This window comes from Scophthalmus maximus, chromosome 19 (assembly GCF_022379125.1).
Source record: "Scophthalmus maximus strain ysfricsl-2021 chromosome 19, ASM2237912v1, whole genome shotgun sequence".
Lineage (NCBI taxonomy): Eukaryota > Metazoa > Chordata > Actinopteri > Pleuronectiformes > Scophthalmidae > Scophthalmus > Scophthalmus maximus.
Window position 1 is genome coordinate 2185986 of NC_061533.1, and position 20180 is coordinate 2206165.

General features: G+C 43.7%; 2 protein-coding genes across 6 annotated transcripts; one reads left to right on the forward strand and one right to left on the reverse strand.

Moving 5' to 3' along the window:
- Positions 1-153: 153 nt before the first annotated feature.
- Positions 154-16802, forward strand: LOC118313643 (serine/threonine-protein kinase N2-like). Of its 5 annotated transcripts, none has more exons than XM_047329044.1 (21): positions 154-584; positions 1164-1967; positions 2257-2437; positions 4104-4255; positions 4446-4665; positions 6056-6157; positions 6461-6570; positions 8528-8683; positions 8814-8889; positions 8968-9163; positions 10343-10478; positions 10594-10649; positions 10730-10787; positions 10899-10990; positions 11183-11359; positions 11539-11601; positions 11680-11756; positions 12205-12347; positions 12494-12640; positions 12726-12806; positions 13470-16802. In XM_047329044.1, exons 3-21 carry the CDS (start codon positions 2263-2265, stop codon positions 13671-13673), a joined length of 2421 nt encoding a protein of 806 aa, XP_047185000.1. In that variant the 5' UTR covers positions 154-584; positions 1164-1967; positions 2257-2262; the 3' UTR covers positions 13674-16802. The 5 variants fall into 5 exon arrangements, with proteins under 5 accessions (XP_047185000.1, XP_035495126.2, XP_035495123.2 ...); XM_035639233.2 differs by having other exon boundaries at positions 1380-1967; XM_035639230.2 differs by lacking the exons at positions 154-584; positions 1164-1967 and having other exon boundaries at positions 1975-2437; positions 6464-6570.
- LOC118313646 (palmitoyltransferase ZDHHC12-B-like) lies at positions 15684-19513 on the reverse strand. Its single transcript, XM_035639236.2, has 5 exons — positions 19132-19513; positions 18169-18302; positions 17562-17651; positions 17263-17429; positions 15684-17174 (listed from the first exon to the last, which is right to left on the reverse strand). Exons 1-5 carry the CDS (start codon positions 19226-19228, stop codon positions 16859-16861), a joined length of 804 nt encoding a protein of 267 aa, XP_035495129.1. The 5' UTR covers positions 19229-19513; the 3' UTR covers positions 15684-16858.
- Between the last annotated feature and the right edge of the window lie 667 nt (positions 19514-20180).

Below are 20180 nucleotides of genomic sequence, written 5' to 3' on the forward strand. Positions count from 1 at the left end.
GTCACCGCCACCGCCGCGCGCTCCCGCGCCCTCCTTTCATTTGCCGGAGCCGCGCGCCTCGCCGAGCGACGAGCTCCGCCCCTCGAGGTAGGTCTCGACACTTCGGCTCCAGTTCGGCAATTTCCGACACCGTCCGCTCGGGGGAACCTCCGATTGTCACTCGAGCGATTTTATCAATTTACTTTTTACTTTCTTTTTTTGTTTTTGTTTTTCGAAGATTCGCCTCGGACCGACTCGCACTTGCACACTTAAAAAAATAACATAATAATAATAATAATTTTAATTTATATAGCACATTTCAGAAGTAATAAAAATAATAATAATACATTTTATTTATAGAGCACTTTTCATCGCTAAAAGCACTGAAAGTGCTACAGAGTAAAATCAAGATACAAAAATTAAGCGTTTTTTTGTAATTAGTCTTTTCTAAGTAATTAGTGTCATAACATAAATTTAAAAAAATGTCTCGATATAAATGTCTCTCGGTTGAGAGACTGAACTTTTTTTTTTTTTTTAAAGTAGTGGAGGTTGTCTGAGGGCCCCTCCACAAAGTACAGTCTGGAAGAGAGGAAAAACAAACCAAGGTAACAAAGGAGAGGCGAGCTAGCTGTTAGCAAACTCCTACTAAGACAGCTAGCTAGAAACCACTTAGCTGAGATCGACCCAGCTGCTATTGTAAGCTAGCTAGCTAACTGTAACCTTTACTAGCTGAATACAGTAGGAGTTAGCAAGTAACTATTAGAACACAGTATCATAAATGAATCAAAAATCATAGCTGCGGGGGCGGGGCACAGAATTTGATGCTACACCCCTGGGTATGTGTGTTAGCATCATTACGGCCTGTGCTTCTGTAATAGCTATATTAATGGCTGCCAGGCCAGATGTTCTTGCTCTGAAGGGGACATCGTCAACATTTCATTGCATGAAAGTTCACCCTAGAGGGCACTAGGCTATTGTTTTCGAATGTCGGGAACTTCCTCTCGTTTTTCGTCACTCTTGAGGGAACCTTAGCAGTGTTGGTACAGAAGGTTGGGGGGTTTGACTCCCGGTCGGGGGCGTGGCTTAAATCCAGTGTGGGCCCTCATGCAAGGCCCTTAAATGAATGGCTACCTCTGAAAAGATTTTTTTTAAAATATTTTTTATATTTTGTCTCATCTTTGCAGACATGTGCATTGGATTCTCTCTGTCCAGGATCATGTTCACTTCACCAGCACCAGCAACTTACTATCAGCGTTTCTTTTTAAACTCCCTCTCTTGTCAGAGCAGGATAAACAAATGTGCCCAACCAAAACGCTGCAGGCTGGTTTGTCTGCCTGGTCCCGAAGACAGAAGCAGCAGCAGCAGCATCATCTCTGTTTTTGTCTTTTGGTTGGTGACAGCACAGGGACATGTGGTCGTGCAGCGTCCAATGCCCAGAGCCCAGAGCAGCGATCAGCACTGTCAGAGCAGCAGCAGCAGCAGCAGCAGTGTTGGCACCGGAGAGGAACTCTGCAGAGAGGAACCCCCCTGACAGAGATAGAGAGAACGGAGAGAGAGAAGAGAGAAGAGAGGAGGGAGGGGAGGAGGGAAGGAGGGGAGGGATTTGCTTACAGAGCGCAGGACGAGGATGCAGCATGAAGGGGATGTTGCAGAGGAGGAGGAGGAGGAGGAGGCTGCAGGGAGGCAAAAACAAACAGCAGAACAACCGGCGACTGTGTGATCCAGGTCTGAAGATGTAGGAGCTGCACCAGAGGAGTCAGTGTGTGTGTGTGTGTGTGTGAGAGTGTGTGTGTGTGTGTGTGTGTGTGAACGCACCATAACATCAGGGCGACCGGTTGTGTTTCAAGGATACAGTGAAGGTGGAGAGGTGGAACCTGAGACTTCCCCCTCCCTCCATCCTTCCCTCCATCCCCCCTCCTCGTCCACTCCCACACAGGATGACAAATTAAGTCCTTATTCAGCAAAAGGAGCCGGAGCGTCACTCTGAGGTCAGTGAAGTGCAAAGTCATTCTGTTTCTACGTCTGATCCCAACGTGCTCTCTTACTTATTCCTACTTGTGTTTGTTTTTATTTTTCTTCCTTTCCATCACATGGAATTCAGTTTTATGTATATGTTACTGTCCCGGGTGATCCTCCTCCTCATGGTAAACTGTGATGGCTGCTGTGTTGTTGTTGTTGTTGGTCAAGTCGAGCTGAACTGTCAGAGAGGAAAGAAAAAGTGTGTGTGCGATGAAGTCGGGCTCTTCTTCTTCTTCTCCATGTGATGTCGTTATCCAGGATCAGATGTTGTCGACAGCTCAGCAGATGCTGCAGGAGAGCCGCTCCAAGATCGAGCTGATCCGACTGCAGATTATCAAAGTCACCCAGGCTGGAGGCAGCGGCGGCGGTGATGATGATGATGATGGTGGTGGTGGTGGTGGAGGTGGTGGTGGCGACCACAACAGTTCCACTAACAGAGGTCAGAGTCCTTCTGATACACTGGATCTGAAGAAGCATGTTTGTTGTAAAGACACAAATAGTGTCTTTTTACTTTAGGGGGAATGTGACCAAATGACGGGTTATTAGTAATTATTAGTCAGTAAATTAGCTGTTAAATGATCTATCTTCAGTCGTCTAATGCTGTCTGTCTCCATTAGCAACTGCAACAGCATCATTGACAAAATAGTGACAGTCAAATTTGTCGAGGAGTAAGATCAGTAAACCAGAAATCTATGAAAATGGAATAGATAACGATAAATTGGGATGATACAAATTCTGTCACTCCCTGCAGACACTTCATGTATCTACATGTATGATGCTACATGGTTATTTATTTATTTATACATATTTTTTGTGTGGCAGGGAAAAAAAACTTGTTTATTACTTTTATCAATGACAAATTCGTTGTCTGTTTCCTTTACCAACATTCATCTAGTTTCTCTCCCGATGATATTAATCCAGATGTGTAGTTTGAAAATCTTTAGTTTGTTACCTGCTGTAACAAACTGTAAAATAAAGTGACATTTCAGTGTCTCCAAAACTAATGCAGATACTGTTTCAGAAGCGTTTGCTGTGAACAAGAACGATTTTATTCTCTATTTTTGTTTCCCCTCCAAAAAAAGATCAAGTCCAGGGTCAAAGAGCAGCAGCAGAACATGTCAGTTCAGAGACATCGTCTGTGAGTCAGACTGTGGGTGTTCTTTTCTTTTAATCCAGAGAGTGAAACCACTCCGACAGCATTAATAGAGACGCACAGACCAATGTGACATTTCAGTTCGTTTTGAAAATAACTCTCCCTTTGCCGACACTGTACGACACGATTTCCTGGCTCGGAAAAGTAAGAGCAGGAAACACGAGACGAGTAACTCGACACCTTGTTTCCTGAGCTCACGTTTTCCCGTCCCTGACTCTTGACCTCCTCTCCTCCCGTCGATTCCTCATGATGTTGTGATCTATGGAAAAAAAAACAACGGCAAATCAGAAAACACAAAATGTGAAAAAAGCAAATGTTAATTAATCATGACACAGTGCACGTTACAGTCAGTGTCACGTGCTGCTCTGTTTTGCAGTTTTCAACATCTTCACTCGGAGATGAAATAACTCAAAATAGAGATGAAATATCAGCTGTTTTTTATGCAACGGAGAAGGACACGATTATAATTAATCACACCCTGAAAACCATATACGCTTTCTGATCCAAACATGTTTAGAAATAAGGTACAAAACAAATACTTTCCACCCAAACTTTTAATGTATAAAATCCATATAACCATGTTTACATTTAAGAAAATGTTGTTTTGTTCTGGAAAAGCAGAGATGAATTGGGTAAAATCTTAAAACTATACATTCATAAAACAAAATGCACCGAGCAGCAAGAGGAAAAATTATGATTGATTTAAAAAAAAAAATTGCTTCTAGATCTTTCAAACATTTCAGATAACAGTCAGCTAAATGTCAAAACCAAAAATGTAAATGTGAAGACCTTTGACCTTTGCTCACGTTATAAAATCTGATATAAAGCTCAATAAATATGGATTGTTGGGATGAAAAAGCGTCTCAGTTTGGATCCACGACGATGTGTGGCTCATCTGTAAACAAATTCCTTCTCGTCCTCAGTGACTCTGTCTCTCTGTCGTGTCCCTCAGGCGTCTCTCCGGTGGCCGGCAGCCCCGCGGACACTCGCCTGGCAGAGCTACAGCACCTCGTGCAGAGGGAGACGGACGCTCTGGCGTTGGCCAAAGATGTGGTGAAGCAGCTGGAGGGGATCTCAGCGCTGGACCAGAAGGCTCTGGTGGAGGTGGGACTAGAACCAGGCTTTTATTATGAGTAAAAGGTCAGAAGGTCGTGGTTCGATTCCAGGTCATCGCAGTGTGGGCCCTTAATGATGAAAGTCCCTTTGGACCAAAGCCTCAACACAATGAATATAATATAATATAATGTTTAAAAAGACCAAAGGTAACGTCACGATGTTTGATCTTTTCCATCAGGCTCAGTCGCGGGAGCAGGAATCCTCCCAGAAGCTCGACCTCCTGCGACTGTCGCTCGAGAAATGTCTGAACGAGAAGAGCCAGGAGCCTCCACAGCCGCCGCCTGCAGGGGGCGTCGGCCCCTCGGAGGGGGCCCCCACGTCCCCCCAGGACTCCAGACCCGGACGTCCCCTGTCCACGTCCCCCTCCGTCTACTACATCAGACCTGCCTCCCTGACTGGTATCAACTCAGACCCTTTCTGTTTTTACGTGTGTGGAAAATTAATTTCTCCACAGGATTGATTCACAGTCACTTTTAATTAGTCTGCGTGAGAAAGAGGATTATGCAAATACTTCAAGTTTGTTCAGTTTGTCTTTCATATTTTGAGGTCAGGGATTAATCTGCACAGTGTAATCTAAACAAATACTATAAATAAAACAAATACTACAAATATACTACAAATAACATAAACCACTATGAAACAAATAATACATATACTACATATATACTACAAATACTACATATACTACAAATAAACTACAAATACTACATATATTGCATATACCAAATACTACATATATTACATATACTACAAATACTACACATATTACATATACCAAATACTACATATATTACATATACTACAAATACTGCATATATTACATATACCACATATATACTACAAAAACTTCTAAATCTACACATACTACAAATATACTACAAACACTACATATATTACGTATACCAAATACTACATATACCACATATATACTACAAAAACTACATATGCTACAGATACTACATATATTACATATACCAGATACTACATATATTACAAATACAACATAAATTACATATACCAAATACTACATATATTGCATTAATTATCTTTTTAAAAATTGTCTTCAAATAAAGATTTTAGCAAGTTGATTTTCTGTTATATGCATCAGTTCTCAGCGATATCACACAGGAGACGGCCGGTGTTTGACCGGGATTTGCCGCTCGCTGACTGACCTCTGGCAGTTTGATAATCTGGACGTGTAATCTGTTGGTTTTTGGACGGTTCAGTCGTGAGCCAGTCGGAAAAAAAAGAGAAAAAAAGGCAAAACCTCAAATCCTGGAGTTGCTCTGTTGGCAGCGAGTCTCCGGTCGAATGAAAACACTTCACTGCTTCCACAGCTGATAGAGGCTTGATTTATTTAATGCTGACTAATGAAAGCTTTTATTTTGAAATGCTGCGTTCACACACTGGTCAGCTGTTTTATCTGAGATTCATAATCAGGCACCAGAAACACATGTGGTGGAAGTACCCTGTAAGAACAAAGATCAAAATCACAGGACGTTCGAAAAAACGATAAGCACCACATTTCTCTCAGATATGCTTGGTCATAAACACATAAACTGGCTTAACTTGACTTAATGTAAGATAACGTCCATAATTGTAGGAGTTCTTTTTTGATTTTTTCACAGCTGTAAGTGTTTATACGAAGTATCTGAAATAAATTTGGTGATTATTGATCGATGCTTTGGCAACATTAAGTTATGTTAAGCGTTTTCAAAATGTCCCCAAAATTCACTTCCAACTAGTGTCAGATGTTAAAATCTATTTTTTATCATTTTTATTTTGAAGGTAAAGTTGAAGTCCGGCTTCTTGGATGTGAGGATTTACTGAAACCTCCAAGTATGACTGAGGGAAGTTCACCAGCCGCTCACAGGACCGAGGGACACGAGGGTACGTGGACGCTTCGTGTTTTCATAGTATTTAGCTTTTGGTTTTTACATTTTACAGTTTCGTAACAGTTGATCTCGTTTCCTAGTAAAGTTACAGTGGAATGAAATATCATCGATTACTCACGTATAAGAGAATTCCTACAATGTCAATATGAATAATAATACATGTAGCACTTTGATTTATAGGTCTGTAACATGGTCACATGTTGTGTTATGTTTTTTAATATCGTCTTGACTTGAATGAGATGTGCAGTGATGAACGAACCCGTGAGTGTCGGTTTCTCGGTGTCTGTCCGTCCCACAGCAGAGGTCGGCGTGGTGCTGAGGCTGGACGGCAGGTCGGTCGGCCGGACGCGGTGGGCGGCCGCCGGCAGACGGAGCTGGGACCAGACCTTCTGCATCCAGCTGGAGCGGGTGAGTCCGCGGCCACGGACGCTCAGCGAGGGAGTTTACATGGACACCACATATCTCCACACTGATCATGATTTTTGATCTCAAACCCTGGTTTTTCAAACAAAACATGATTCAATGAGTCAACACCTCGGCCATGGTTGTTTCACGTCTGCACAGAATGAGAGGAATTCAGCAGTGGGACCGGCATGTGAAGGTCCACTTCACAGGTTAACTTCCCAGAGCAAAATTCCTGATAAGAAAGCAGCATTAGAAAAGATGTAGAAAATATCACAAATGTAGCAAAAATACAATAAACAATAAAAAATATTTTTTTTGTTCCAAAAAAAAAAAAGAGTCTTCTGCCAGAATGAGCTGCGAACAACAATAACAACAACTAACTAAATTGACTTTACACAGCGTTAAAGGGGCAGTAAGTGATAGTCGTAGCTGACGCTAGCACGTCTCTTAAGGTGTCGGGGGGTCAACGATTACAGACTGCACACAGTGTCGTGAGGTGCGGTCCGCACCATGTGTTGTGTTTCATTTTACAGAGCCAGGGTTGAGCACACACACACAGATCCTACAGCTGACGGATCATGAGGAAATGTGTATTGGTTTAAAACCGCTTATTGCCCCTTTTTAAATCGTTGAACTGACAGAATAACGGCGTCAGACTGGAGTTAAAAGGAGTTCGGCGCTGGCGTCTCCGAGACTCATCAATCAGGATGTGCAGAGACGTAGCAGTTTGTGGCGGTTGAGCTCGGCAGGTGGAGCGAGACCACGAGGTCGATCAATAAGAGCGAACCGTTGTGTGCCGTCAGCCCCTGCAGCTGCGGGGGGGGAAGCCCCACATTTAACACCCAGCTGGACAGAGTGAGACGTGACTCACAGTCGCCCTCCGAATCTTCCTGCTGCGACCTGAAATAAATGTGATCACAGGGATGCCGTCGAAAAGCACGCCACATGGCAACAAGGGCGAGATCTGACTCACAAACAACACCGACAGATTGTAAAACCACTGCCGACGCACACGTCACTGCAACAACAACAGGACGTCACAGACGATACGAGGGCACAGACGTAAATAACAAATATACCTAATCAAATACTGAAGCATTTTGAGAAGTATTTTTAAGTTCGTATTACTCAATATTTCTACCTCATTACATTTCATAGTGAAATATTTTTCTTCAGTCACTCGTTACTTTGCTTATACCTAAATTTTTAAAATACAAAACAGACCATGTTCTAATAAAGTATACTTTTGTAGATATATATATATTTTCAACTGTATATGAAGTAGTTAAAAATATATCTACCTTTATCAGTTTCAACATTAAAATCATATTTGTAAACAGAATATAATGCTCTGGAAAAACCCACACTTATCATAAGTAATTTTGTAATTTTATTATAGTAATATAGTTTTATTAAAATGTTTTTTTATTAGTATTTGATCTGTGAACTTCTTCTTCTCCCACGATTATTCAACACTGAGACCAACTGTGCGTCTCACTGGTGGAGAACGAGTCCTTTCATTGGACAACAGAAGAGGCTGTTGTTCCCTTCTGCCCTGCTACAGTGTGTGTGTGTGTGTGTGTGTGTGTGTGTGTGTGTGTGTGTGTGTGTGTGTGTGTGTGTGTGTGTGTGTGTGTTGTTGTAGTTCAGTGTGACACCAGCAGGTGTCCCCCTCGGCCCTGCAGATAAACATACAACTCATAATCTGAAGGTTACACAGCGAGTACAAGTGATATTTAGATGTTAGTGTTATTAAGTTTCACTTATTAATTCAAACTGATCTTAAACGTTACGATTAAACAGAATTGAGGTGAATCAGTTTCAGATTCTACTAGTTAATAAAAATCTATGTATGTATATATAACCACACACAAGTTCAGTCTCAGTCTGTCCATTCGTCCGGTACGCTTCTTCACATTTCACCGACGGTGGGTTTGGTCTGTTGAACTTTTTCCGGCAGGCTCGAGAGCTGGAGGTCGACGTCTTCTGGCGGGAGGCCCCTGACCGGGGGGCGATGATGTGCGCCGTCACGTTCCTGCGACTGGAGGAGACGATGGACAACCAGGGCCACGACCGGGGCCTGAGTCTGGAGCCGCAGGGCCTGCTCTACGCCAGGGTACGAGGCCCCGACCTGCCCCGGCGTCTGGTGGCAAAGGGAGTCTGACACTATGAAATGAATATACGTTACTGCTGGGAGGAACCTAGTCTGATCTTATCAATGCATTTCTTTCTTCTGGTTTTTACAGCTTCGGTTCATCGACGCCGTCGTCGAGCGGCAGTCGAAGCTCAGACGTCAGCGATGTATTTTCACGAAGGAAAGAGGTGCAGACCAACGACCTTTTTCCGTTTCCATCAGTCTTTCTTTCGTGTCTCTTGTAACTGAATCGTGTGTCTTCACAGGGAAGAACTTCCTGCGAGCGGCGCAGATGAACATGAACTTTGCCACGTGGGGTCACCTGATGACGAGTGTCCTCCCTCGCTACGGCTCCTTCACCACGTTCGGCTCGTCGCTCTGCACGACCCCCGACCCGACGGCCGACCGCGCCCCCCGACCCGCCGAGAGGGAAGAGCCTCGAGTCGCCGCTCCGCTGCCACGGTCAGAAATAATCCACCGAGTGCTTTATTCTTTTGGCTTTTCTGGTTCGTTACACAGATCAACAAGTGGTCAGTGCATGGTGGTCCGCAAAAACCCACCTATCTCCGGTCTCTGTGGGCGCGGTTAGCTCCTTTAACTGTGATCATCTACTAGTTGATTAATTAACGAGTCAATTGGCATCAAATCCATCAGCAACAGTTTTCATAAAGTTTAAAAACTCCCAAAACGCAACAAATATACAAGTTCTTATTACTTATATTTTATAATTATATATTATATAATATTTCCACCGGCTGCACGGTGGTGTAGTGGTTTCAACCAGGGCCTTTCTGTGTGGAGTTTGCATGTTCTCCCCGTGTGTGCGTGGGTTCTCTCCAGGTTCTCCATCTTCCTCCCACAGTCCAGAGACATGAGAATGGGGTCAGGTTCATTGGAGACTGTAAATTGACCGTAGGTGTGAATGTAAGTGTGAATGGTTGTCCGTCTCTGTATGTGGCCCTGTGATAAGCTGTCAAGGTTGAACCCAGCCTCTCGCCCAATGTCAGCTGGGATTGGCTCCAGCCCCCCGCGACTCTTATATGGATAAGCGGTAGACGATGAATGAATAATATTTCCCCCTCACTAGATTTCAGAGTGAATATTTTTCTTCTTCATTCACAGTTTTCATTTGACAGATAATTCAGTTACTAGTTACTTTGCAGATACTTAAATATTTTGCATACAAAACACACAATGATGTAAAAGAATATAATTTGGTTTATATATATAAAAAAAATTCCAACTGTATATGTAGTTGACAGTATAATTTCCTTTATCAGTTACAACATTGAAATCATATTTATATACAGTGTGTACAAAAGATAATTCTCCATAATAATATATTATATTGAACTGTGAATATTTTCACTAAATGCAGTAGTTTTACTAATCAGGGAGAATATTTAAGTAAATAGTTAAATTAAATTATTTCTCCCCAACGGGGATCAATAAAGGATTATCTTATCTTGCTTTTTCTCAAATGAAAGTGGAAAGTCCAAAAAATTACTACAATTTGTTTAATCTGTGCTTTTTTCCTTTACGGGTTGATAACTTCTAATTTTGATATTTAAAGTAAAAACACTTTTTTTTACTGGAACTATTACTTAGAATGTAACTTCCTCCGCCTCTGTCCGTCTGCAGCGACGCTCCAGTGATCAGACTCAGCGTCACTGAGGATCCGCCTCCTCCCGCCGGCCTCGACCACGGAGACGACGCCTCCACCATCATCACCACAGAGCTCAGAACGTCACCGGAGCCCGCGCCACCAGACACACTGGTAAATGATGATCCATCAAACGGAAGTTTCATTAGAACTTTAAACTTCTGGGTGTCTTTACCTATTTACTTTGATTATTATGAATCTCTTTTCCAAACTTTGTCTCTACTTGCAGCAGTCGTCCATAAACGCTACAGAGGGAAGTGAAGATCAGCCTGTATCTGCTCTGAAGTAAACACACACACACACACACACACACACACACAAACACACACACACACTTGTATCTGATTTGTCTGTTTTTCCACCAGGATGCACATGGAAGATTTCAGATATATTTCCGTTCTGGGCAGAGGACACTTTGGGAAGGTAACAGATAAAAAAGTTTTTCACTTCATCCCATCGCTCTCGATCAAAACTTCCTCTCGTGTTTGACCTCAGTTGATCAGTCGGTCGGTGTGTGATTGTTTTTCCGTGCAGGTTCTGCTGGCGGAGTTTAAGAAGACGGGAAAACCGTTCGCCATCAAAGCCTTGAAGAAAAGAGAGATCGTGACTCGGGACGAAGTCGACAGGTGCGTGGGTCAGTTCCTCCCACAGGTAAAAAACCAGGGCGAGTGATTGTGGCGACCAGGAAACCAAGACCAGCTGGTGTGACGACCAAGACTACCACATAAATATAGATTCAAAATGTAAAACAGTAGAAAAACTCGTGAAAAACCCTGAGTAACTGGTGTTGATCTGAGGTCGTCTGTCGTTTCCCGCAGCCTCATGAGCGAGAAGCGGATCTTCGAGATGATCAACGCGTCGCGACACCCGTTCCTCGTCAACCTCCACGGCTGCTTCCAGACCGGCGACCACGTCTGCTTCGTCATGGAGTATCTGCCGGGCGGCGACCTCATGATCCACATCCACAACCACGTCTTCACCGAGGCCCAGACCAGGTCAGTACGGTACAGTACAGTACAGTACAGTAAGGTGAAGAACAGTAGGGTGCAGAGCAGTACAGCACGGTACAGTACAGTGCAGTATGGTACAGTACAGCACAGTAGGTGGTCCTGGCGTTCAAATCTAAGAGCGTTGTAGTGATTTTTCAGTGATTTTTCACTCGTTTTTTCGGCAGGTTCTATTCGGCGTGCGTCCTGTTGGGTCTGGAGTTCCTGCATCTGAATAAAATCATCTATCGGTGAGTCGTGTTCCTGCCCGAGACGCTTCCTCCGCTTCCTGTTTCTCATGAGCTCATACTTTGTTGTTTTGAACGCAGAGATCTGAAGCTGGACAACCTGCTGATGGACGCTGATGGATTTGTGAAGATCACAGACTTTGGACTTTGTAAAGAAGGTGATCTATGTCTACACGTCTCCTTTTGAACACAGATTTACACGTCACTTGTTTCTTCACAGATTTGCAGAAATCTCAGATTTTTTATGTGATTGTGGAAACTTTCAAATTATTCATCATGGAGGTTTTTGTTTTTTAGACTAACGAAAAAGATCCAAGTGAAAATAGATAAAACAAATATGTTGTTTACAACAAACCGACAAGACAAAAATACTACAAACATAAGTCTTCCTTCTTTTTCCGAATGTAACTGTTATCAATAAGTGATCACATGAAACGAAGGTGATTGCAAGACCTTAAGTTTCTTATAGATTTCAAGGGAAATTCAAATCTGTACATTACATGCCGCCAAAAAATTACAAAAATTACACACTGGGGCTTTTTTTGTTGGAAAACTCTGGAATATGTGAATGTGATCCGTCGACATCTTGTGGTTGTTTCCCGACAGGGATGGGTCACGGCGATCGGACCTCGACCTTCTGCGGGACGCCCGAGTTCCTGGCCCCCGAGGTCCTGACGGACGACAACTACACCCGGGCGGTGGACTGGTGGGGGATGGGCGTCCTCATCTACGAGATGCTCGTGGGAGAGGTTGTTCTTCATCTCCTTCGTCTGTTTCTTTTAATGATAATAAATTATTGTATAATTAATGCAAACTGCCAAAAATTCAAAACCAGAGGTGAATCACTAGCTCCTCGCTTTTTTTTTTTTCTTTTACTTTTCTTCCCTCCCGTTAGTCTCCGTTCCCCGGTGAGGACGAGGAGGAAGTGTTCGACAGCATCGTCAACGACGACGTGCAGTATCCCGACTCTCTTCCTCCCGACGCCGTCGCCATCGTCCAGAAGGTAGTGACCTCATCACCCCTCATAGCTCCTCTAACATCTGTAGGTGTCACTCAAATCATGAATACAGTGTGGAAAAAAAATCTGATTTCAAATCAAATGAATCTTTGCTCATCTCGTCCTGCAGCTGCTGAAGAGGAATCCTCTGAAGAGACTCGGAGGCGGAGAGAGAGATGCCAACGAGCTGAAGGGAGAGAAATTCTTCCAGGTAGAAAACATCTTCAAACCTATTCTCATGCAGCCCAGTGAGGAATTGATTTGTATTGATTAGACATTGACTAAATCTGCCAAAACAAATCAAAGCTGAGAGAAACTCTTCCTGTAGAGGGGGCTGCAGAGGGCACACTTGGCCACCAGGGGGCTCCCAAGACTGCTCGAAATGTGCCATAAGAAAGATTGATTAAAAAAAAATATGAATAAATAAATGAACTAGGGAGCCGGGGGAGGGGGGTAATATTCTGAGAAAAAGACACATCAATTTACGGGTAAAAAAATCTGAAATTCTTTGAGATTAAAGTCGCAAATTTATGAGGAAAAGGAGTTTGAAAATTTGTGTTTTGTTTTATATAAGGAAACTACATACAGCATATCAAATTCTGCTTAGGCCCCCAAATGGAATAGGGCCGGCTCCGCCTGTAGATTGTTGCTTCTGTAATGTCATTTGAATACCGTTATTTTAATGATTCATTTATGTCTTTAATCTGAAGAGAAACTATATTTATTTGTACAAAATCAAAGTTGGATTTGACAGAGACTCTGTAAACTGTGAAACGAGGAAGAAGAAAAAAACAAAACATAATGCAACTTTGAGCAAAATGGAAAAAAGAAAACACAAAACAACAAAATTCGTGGTGAAACTCTTGTCTCGTAGACCGTCGACTGGGAGGCCCTGCTGGCCAAGAAGGTGACGCCGCCGTTCCTGCCGTCGATCGCCGAGTCCACGGACGTCAGCAACTTCGACAGCGAGTTCACTCGACTGCAGCCGATCCTGTCGCCCCCGGGGAAACCGTCCAGCCTCTCGGCCGAGCAGCAGGAGGCCTTCGCCGACTTCGACTTCTGCGCTTCGCATGGCTGAAGGACGACGCTGGGGGAAGAGAGACCAGACTTAAAATACCTGTCGTTCTGTGGCTGAGAAACAGTTTCTTGTTCAACCTCGGCCGACCATCTCAAGTATAATCATCCCCCCTACTATACTATATTTATAATCCTTTGGATACAAAACTGTGAGCAAACAGTTGGACCTGCAAGAACATTGAAAAAACATTTTACATCCATGAGTCAACTGGCATCAAATCGATCGGCGACAGTTTAAAAACGACATATTTGCTCATTACAGCCACAAATGTGAGGATTCTCTTCCATTTCTGTTTTGTCTCATTCAACAGTTGTTGGGTTTTTTGGGCCAACAGACGATTCTTCACAGCGGCCATTTTGACATGAGATAAAAGGGAAACACAAGATTTAAAGGGGCAGTCAGCGATTTTGGAGAAAGCTGTGATTTGGTCGGGAGGCGAACCCCAGGACCTCGGGTACGGGACCTCCGACGCACTGACCACTAGGCCAAATCCTCAGAGTTATAGCGCCACCTGCTAGCACGTCTGTTAAACGTGTTGACGAGTGATGTTTACAAAGTTGTGTGGTGCGGCCCGCACCATTTGTTTTGTTTTCGATTTCTACGGAGCGTGGACTGAGCTGATGACCCTGATTATTAGCGGGCCGTGAGGACATTTTTTTACGAAAGTGTTTTGCTTTAGAATCGCTTACTGCCCCTTTAAGGCTCTGTACCGAAAATTGTGTAACGTTATGCAGACGAATCAGGAACAAGGAGAACCCGGACGTCTTGAGCAGAAGTATTTATTACAAGAGCTCAATGTATCGAGGGGATTTCTGGTTCTCGTTACACCAATCAACCAGTGGTCAGTGCACGGAGAAAACATGCCTAGCCCGGTCAGAGTGATGTATTTAACTCTGAGAATCACGTGTCGTCATCTCACACACACACATCGTCTCGCAACGTGAAAACCTCGCCTCGCTGCCACTTTGAAGAAAGTGTCCCACCCTGGTCTGGAGACGGGGAGGGGCGCTCCATTCCGATCTCCATGGCTGATTCCGTCCGACTGTTGTCGCCTTCGTTCCAGTCGACACGCGGTTGGTCGCTCGTCGATCAGGCAGCTTCTTCTTCCGTTGGTTTGTTGAGACGGTGATTGTAGCCCTTTATAGTCTCTGTGGAGAGACGTCCTGCTTCTCACCTGCTGCTCAAGGAGACGAGTCTCGGGGGGAATGTTGTGATGATGAAAACAAGATGCTTGAGGAGTTTTTCTGACATTTTCACCTCCTTCCTTCCACATCTTTGTTTGTGGAAGAAATCTTTCACAATATTCAGACATTTTCTAATACTCGAAGCGATCAGTCGATATTTAAAGAAAACAACAGCCGGTTGCATTTCCAACCAAATGTGTCCAAATTATTCAACACAGGAAAAAAATGGCAGCAATTTGATACGACATAACAAACAACGTCAGTATTAACTAAAACAAATCTGGTTTTAAATTGTGTTTCTTCTTTTCTTTTCCTGTGGACGAGGCTCAGGTGTAATCCGTACCCATGGTTTAGTAATCCGTCAGTACGGATTCACATTTTTCACAGATTTTTCCACTTTACTGGAGCTAAATTTCTATAAAAAAAATTGAATATTGATTGTAATTTCCACTTAAATGACGTGGTGGAATCAGCTAAAATCAGACTCCGTCTCATGAGATGATTTGTTTTCTACCATAAACTCAAGACAAACTAACTACATTCACGGAATTCTGTTTAATATTATTATTAATAATAACAAGAAGCTCCTCAAGCATCCTGTGTGCTGGACACAGACTCCGCTTTGCTTTGTGGCCTTGAGCATATAATGACGTTTATTTGAATATTTATCCTGCAGAAAGTTTATTCGTATGCGCTGACGTTTCTACGCATCACTGTGACAGGCTCCGCCCACTGCCGTGACCAGACACGAAAAACAAGCAAACAAACTTTCTCTGGTCACAAGACGTTCCTCACCCAAAAAAAGGAGGAAAAAAAGAGAGAAAAGTCAAATATGAACATGTCCTGTATTTGTTTTGTGTTACAGTAGAGGAGCATGGCACCGTGGTGAACTTAGAAAATCCTGTAATCGCTAGCGGTATAATAAAAGAAGCCATAGACAAATCTAACATAATAGCCATAATAGTGAGAGAATATCTGTATTTTTGAATTTAGCAAATCATATTCTGTGATACGGAGCTCTGATGATGTCAGTGCGATAGAAGAAGAGGAGGAGGAGGGAAGCTTGAAGACTGAAGACGCTTCCTGACTTTGTTGAATTAAAAGAGATTCTAGTTTATTATTGATGTTTTCAAAGTCGCAGCTGAGATTTTAAAAGGTCAACTCGTCTTCATTGGAGCGGTAGTGGGACAGTTTGGAGGATTCGGAGGAAACTGTATCAGCTCAACTTCGGACACTTAAGAGCAATTTGCTTTTTTTAAATTGGTAAATTTATCCTGGTATTAGTTAAGAAGAAGAAGAAGAATATTAGTATGAATTAGTGAAAAGTACGATTATTTGTTTGGTTCATAAAATGTTGATCTTGTTACCAAACCTCAAGATGATATTTTGTTAAAAAAAAAAAAGTACATATAAGAAGCTGAGTTCAGAGAATTTTTTTCATAAAAACTACTCAATCGATTATCAAAATAGTTGTCGATTAATTTAGTAGTCGAATACTTATCTATTAATCGATTAACTGTTGCAGCTCTAGACAGAACCTGTAAAAATAAAGTGTGACTCAAGTTTTCTTATTTTGACGATGTTTTCCAACACTTTTGAATATGTAAAAGAAGGAATGATCAAAACTCTGTCCGGAAAACTGAAAAGGTGTAAAAGTCTCACTCCTCCTGAACGTCCTGCTGAAGTGTCTCTGAGCAGGACGCCGAACCTTCAACCTGCTCGGGACGAGGTCGTTTTAGCTGCTGTAGCACTTTATGTTTATGCTGCTGAATATTACATGTTACTTGTGCGTCAGTCCTGTATTAATTTATGTGTGTGTGTGTTTGTTCCTGACCAGGAGTGTCAGTGTGTACAGATGTGATCTATAACAACAACGCATACTGTGTATCGTCAGTGTTTTCATGTACTCTTGTTGTCAATAAATTAAAAAAAAGGTACAAATACAGTAAAAATATCTGTCTCCATGTTAAAGTTAGTTTGTGAGAAGGCGTCTCCGTGGCGTCAGGCTGGATTCGGGTCGTGTCTGGCGTAGACCCGCTCCCACGCCACCGTCCCGCAGAGGCAGAAGAAGTCCCACAGGTTGCAGAGGACGCCGCGGTCGAACGGGTTCTCCTCGTCGCCTCGCGCCTTCAGGTACGAGATGCGGTGGCGCGACATGAACTCCCAGGTGGTGCAGTTGACGGCGGCCAGGTAGACGTGGCAGCCCAGCAGCAGCAGCACCACCGCCGAGAAGACGCCGGCGACGGCCAGCGCCGCCAGCAGGAAGCCGTTCGTCCGGAGCCACGGGCGCCAAGCGGCGCTGGGCGAGATGCCCGACCTGGAAGAAGCACACGATTAACGTTGAGCGCCGAATGAGGAGGTTTGTGTTTTTATCGTAGCTCTTAAAGGCAGTTCAGTAGACGTACGTGGCGACATGAAGGGCCCACAGCAGAGTCAGCAGCTGCACCATCAGATACACGAGGAACCAGCGGTGGTTCCGCTCGCCGACACAGTTCTCCACCCAGGGACAGTGGTGGTCGAAGCGGCGGACGCAGCGTTTACACGTCTGACAGTGCTTCGCTCTCATTGGTTGCTGCATGAAGGAGAGAGAGAAAAACATTTACATTGTATGTTTTAAAAAAAAAAAAAAATTATTCTGTATAATATTTTAAGTTCTAAATATTTGTGTTGACTTTTTATTTACAGTAATTTCCTGTGACTGTACCTGCAGCAGACAGTATCCACAGCGACGCAGCCGAGCGGTCGACGTCTGAGGAATCATCGACTCCATTTCCTCATTAGAACCTTCAGCATCCTGCGGAACATGGACTGAGGTGGGTCACACAGGTACACACACAGATACACACACAGGTACACACAGATACACACAGGTACACACAGATACACACAGGTACACACAGGTACACACAGGTACACACAGAGGTACACACAGGTACACACAGATACACACAGGTACACAGATACACACAGGTACACACACAGGTACACAGACAGGTACACACAGATACACACACATGTACACACACAGGTACACTGACAGGTACACACACAGGTACGCAGACAGGTACACACAGATACACACACATGTACACACACAGGTACACTGACAGGTACACACACAGGTACACAGACAGGTACACACAGGTACACACACAGGTACACAGACAGGTACACACAGATACACACACATGTACACACACAGGTACACTGACAGGTACACACACAGGTACACACACACATGTACACACACACGTACACACACAGGTACACTGACAGGTACACACACAGGTACACACACAGTGTCCTCTCACCTTGACGGTGTCGGTGAGAACGAAGCCAGGGTCCATTAAGGAAACTGCGAAGTACAACAGCACCGACAACACGACGAGGAGGAAGAAGAGCAGCGGCAGCAGCAGCTCACCGCGCTCCTCACAGCGCCGCAGATCTGATCACACACACACATACACACACACACACACACACACACACACACACACACACACACACACACACACACACACACACACACACACACACACACACACACACACACACACACACACACACACATCAACATGGTGTTCAACACACTTCAACAGATCTGATCACACACGATGAGAGTGTGTGGATACAGATACAATGTTGTGTTCAATACACTTCGCCAGCAGGAGAACACAGCGTCAATACACCCGGGTTCTCTCGGGTTCTACGACAGTCTGGTTCTCATCTGTCCCAGTGTGTCTGGTTCTCTCTGACCCCCCCCAGGTGAACATCTGTCCCAGTGTGTCTGGTTCTCTATGGTTCTCTCTCCCCCCAGGTGAACCTCTGTCCCAGTGTGTCTGGTTCTCTATGGTTCTCTCTCCCCCCAGGTGAACCTCTGTCCCAGTGTGTCTGGTTCTCTCTGACCCCCCCAGGTGAACCTCTGTCCCAGTGTGTCTGGTTCTCTATGGTTCTCTCTCCCCCCCAGGTGAACCTCTGTCCCAGTGTGTCTGGTTCTCTATGGTTCTCTCTCCCCCCCAGGTGAACCTCTGTCCCAGTGTGTCTGGTTCTCTATGGTTCTCTCTCCCCCCCAGGTGAACCTCTGTCCCAGTGTGTCTGGTTCTCTCTGACCCCCCCAGGTGAACCTCTGTCCCAGTGTGTCTGGTTCTCTATGGTTCTCTCTCCCCCCCAGGTGAACATCTGTCCCCAGGTGAACATCTGTCCCAGTGTGTCTGGTTCTCTATGGTTCTCTCTGACCCCCCCCCCCCCGTCTGCTTCTCTCTGGATGAACTCACCGGTGTCGTGCAGGAACAGGATGAGCGTTATGACCCAGGTCAGCATCGTGTGACCGGCCCGGACCAGGAACCCGCTCCGAAACACGTTCTGCGACATTTGAACAACAACGACGTCAGTTAATAAAAAACAAAACAATAACTTTCATTAGCACCGCAGCTAACAGGCGGCTAACCGCCTAGCATCGTTAGTTCACTTCTGACAACATGTTTTATTATAAACAGACATTTTTAACTACGCGAGCAAACAAACATCTGTTTATCGAGTAACCGTGAAGGTATCTACAGGAATAACTGCGTATTTTGTATCATTTGGTTCTGGTTCTATTCTGTTCCTACTGGTCGAAATAGTACTTAGTCACTACTTCCTTGTTTATCTACGGGAGGCAGCGTAGGACAAACTGTACGAACAAAAAAAAAAGTCAAACGACCTATAATGTCATAATCACTCTGACCGAATGAATTCATGTTTTTATCCTGCGTCATCTTCAGTTACATAACTACACTTTACATTTCCTGAATAATCCAGTGGTACATAAACTTTATGGCCCAGTTATTAATCTCCTTCATGTAAAGGGTTTTAATAAATAAAGAAGGTCACTGTGATGTTATGGGACTTATCTTTAATTAAAATGTCTGCTTTGCCAGTAACATCTATATAATAAATATAGAAAATGTATTTATTCTAAAGCACAGTGAGTTAATCTGTCTTTTGCTTCTCATCGTCGGCCCCGGACCAGTTTATAGAAACTTCCTGAAGCTTGTTGGAAAATCTGTTAATACTTTTAATGTTTCACTCAAAACAAGTGAAACATTAAAAGTATTCAAAGATTAAACAATAAACTAAAAAGAAAGGTGACATTTTTGAACAGAGGGTTGAAAAATGATGTCCAGTAAGCAACACAACAACAATCTATAAAATTATTGAGATAAGGAAAAATCAGGCAACGGATTTTTTCGACAGAAGTGCGTTTTTAGAAGAGACTTGTAGATGACGTCGCCTTTGACACGGTGTCAATTCTTGAACCAGTGTTGCCACAGAATTAATCATT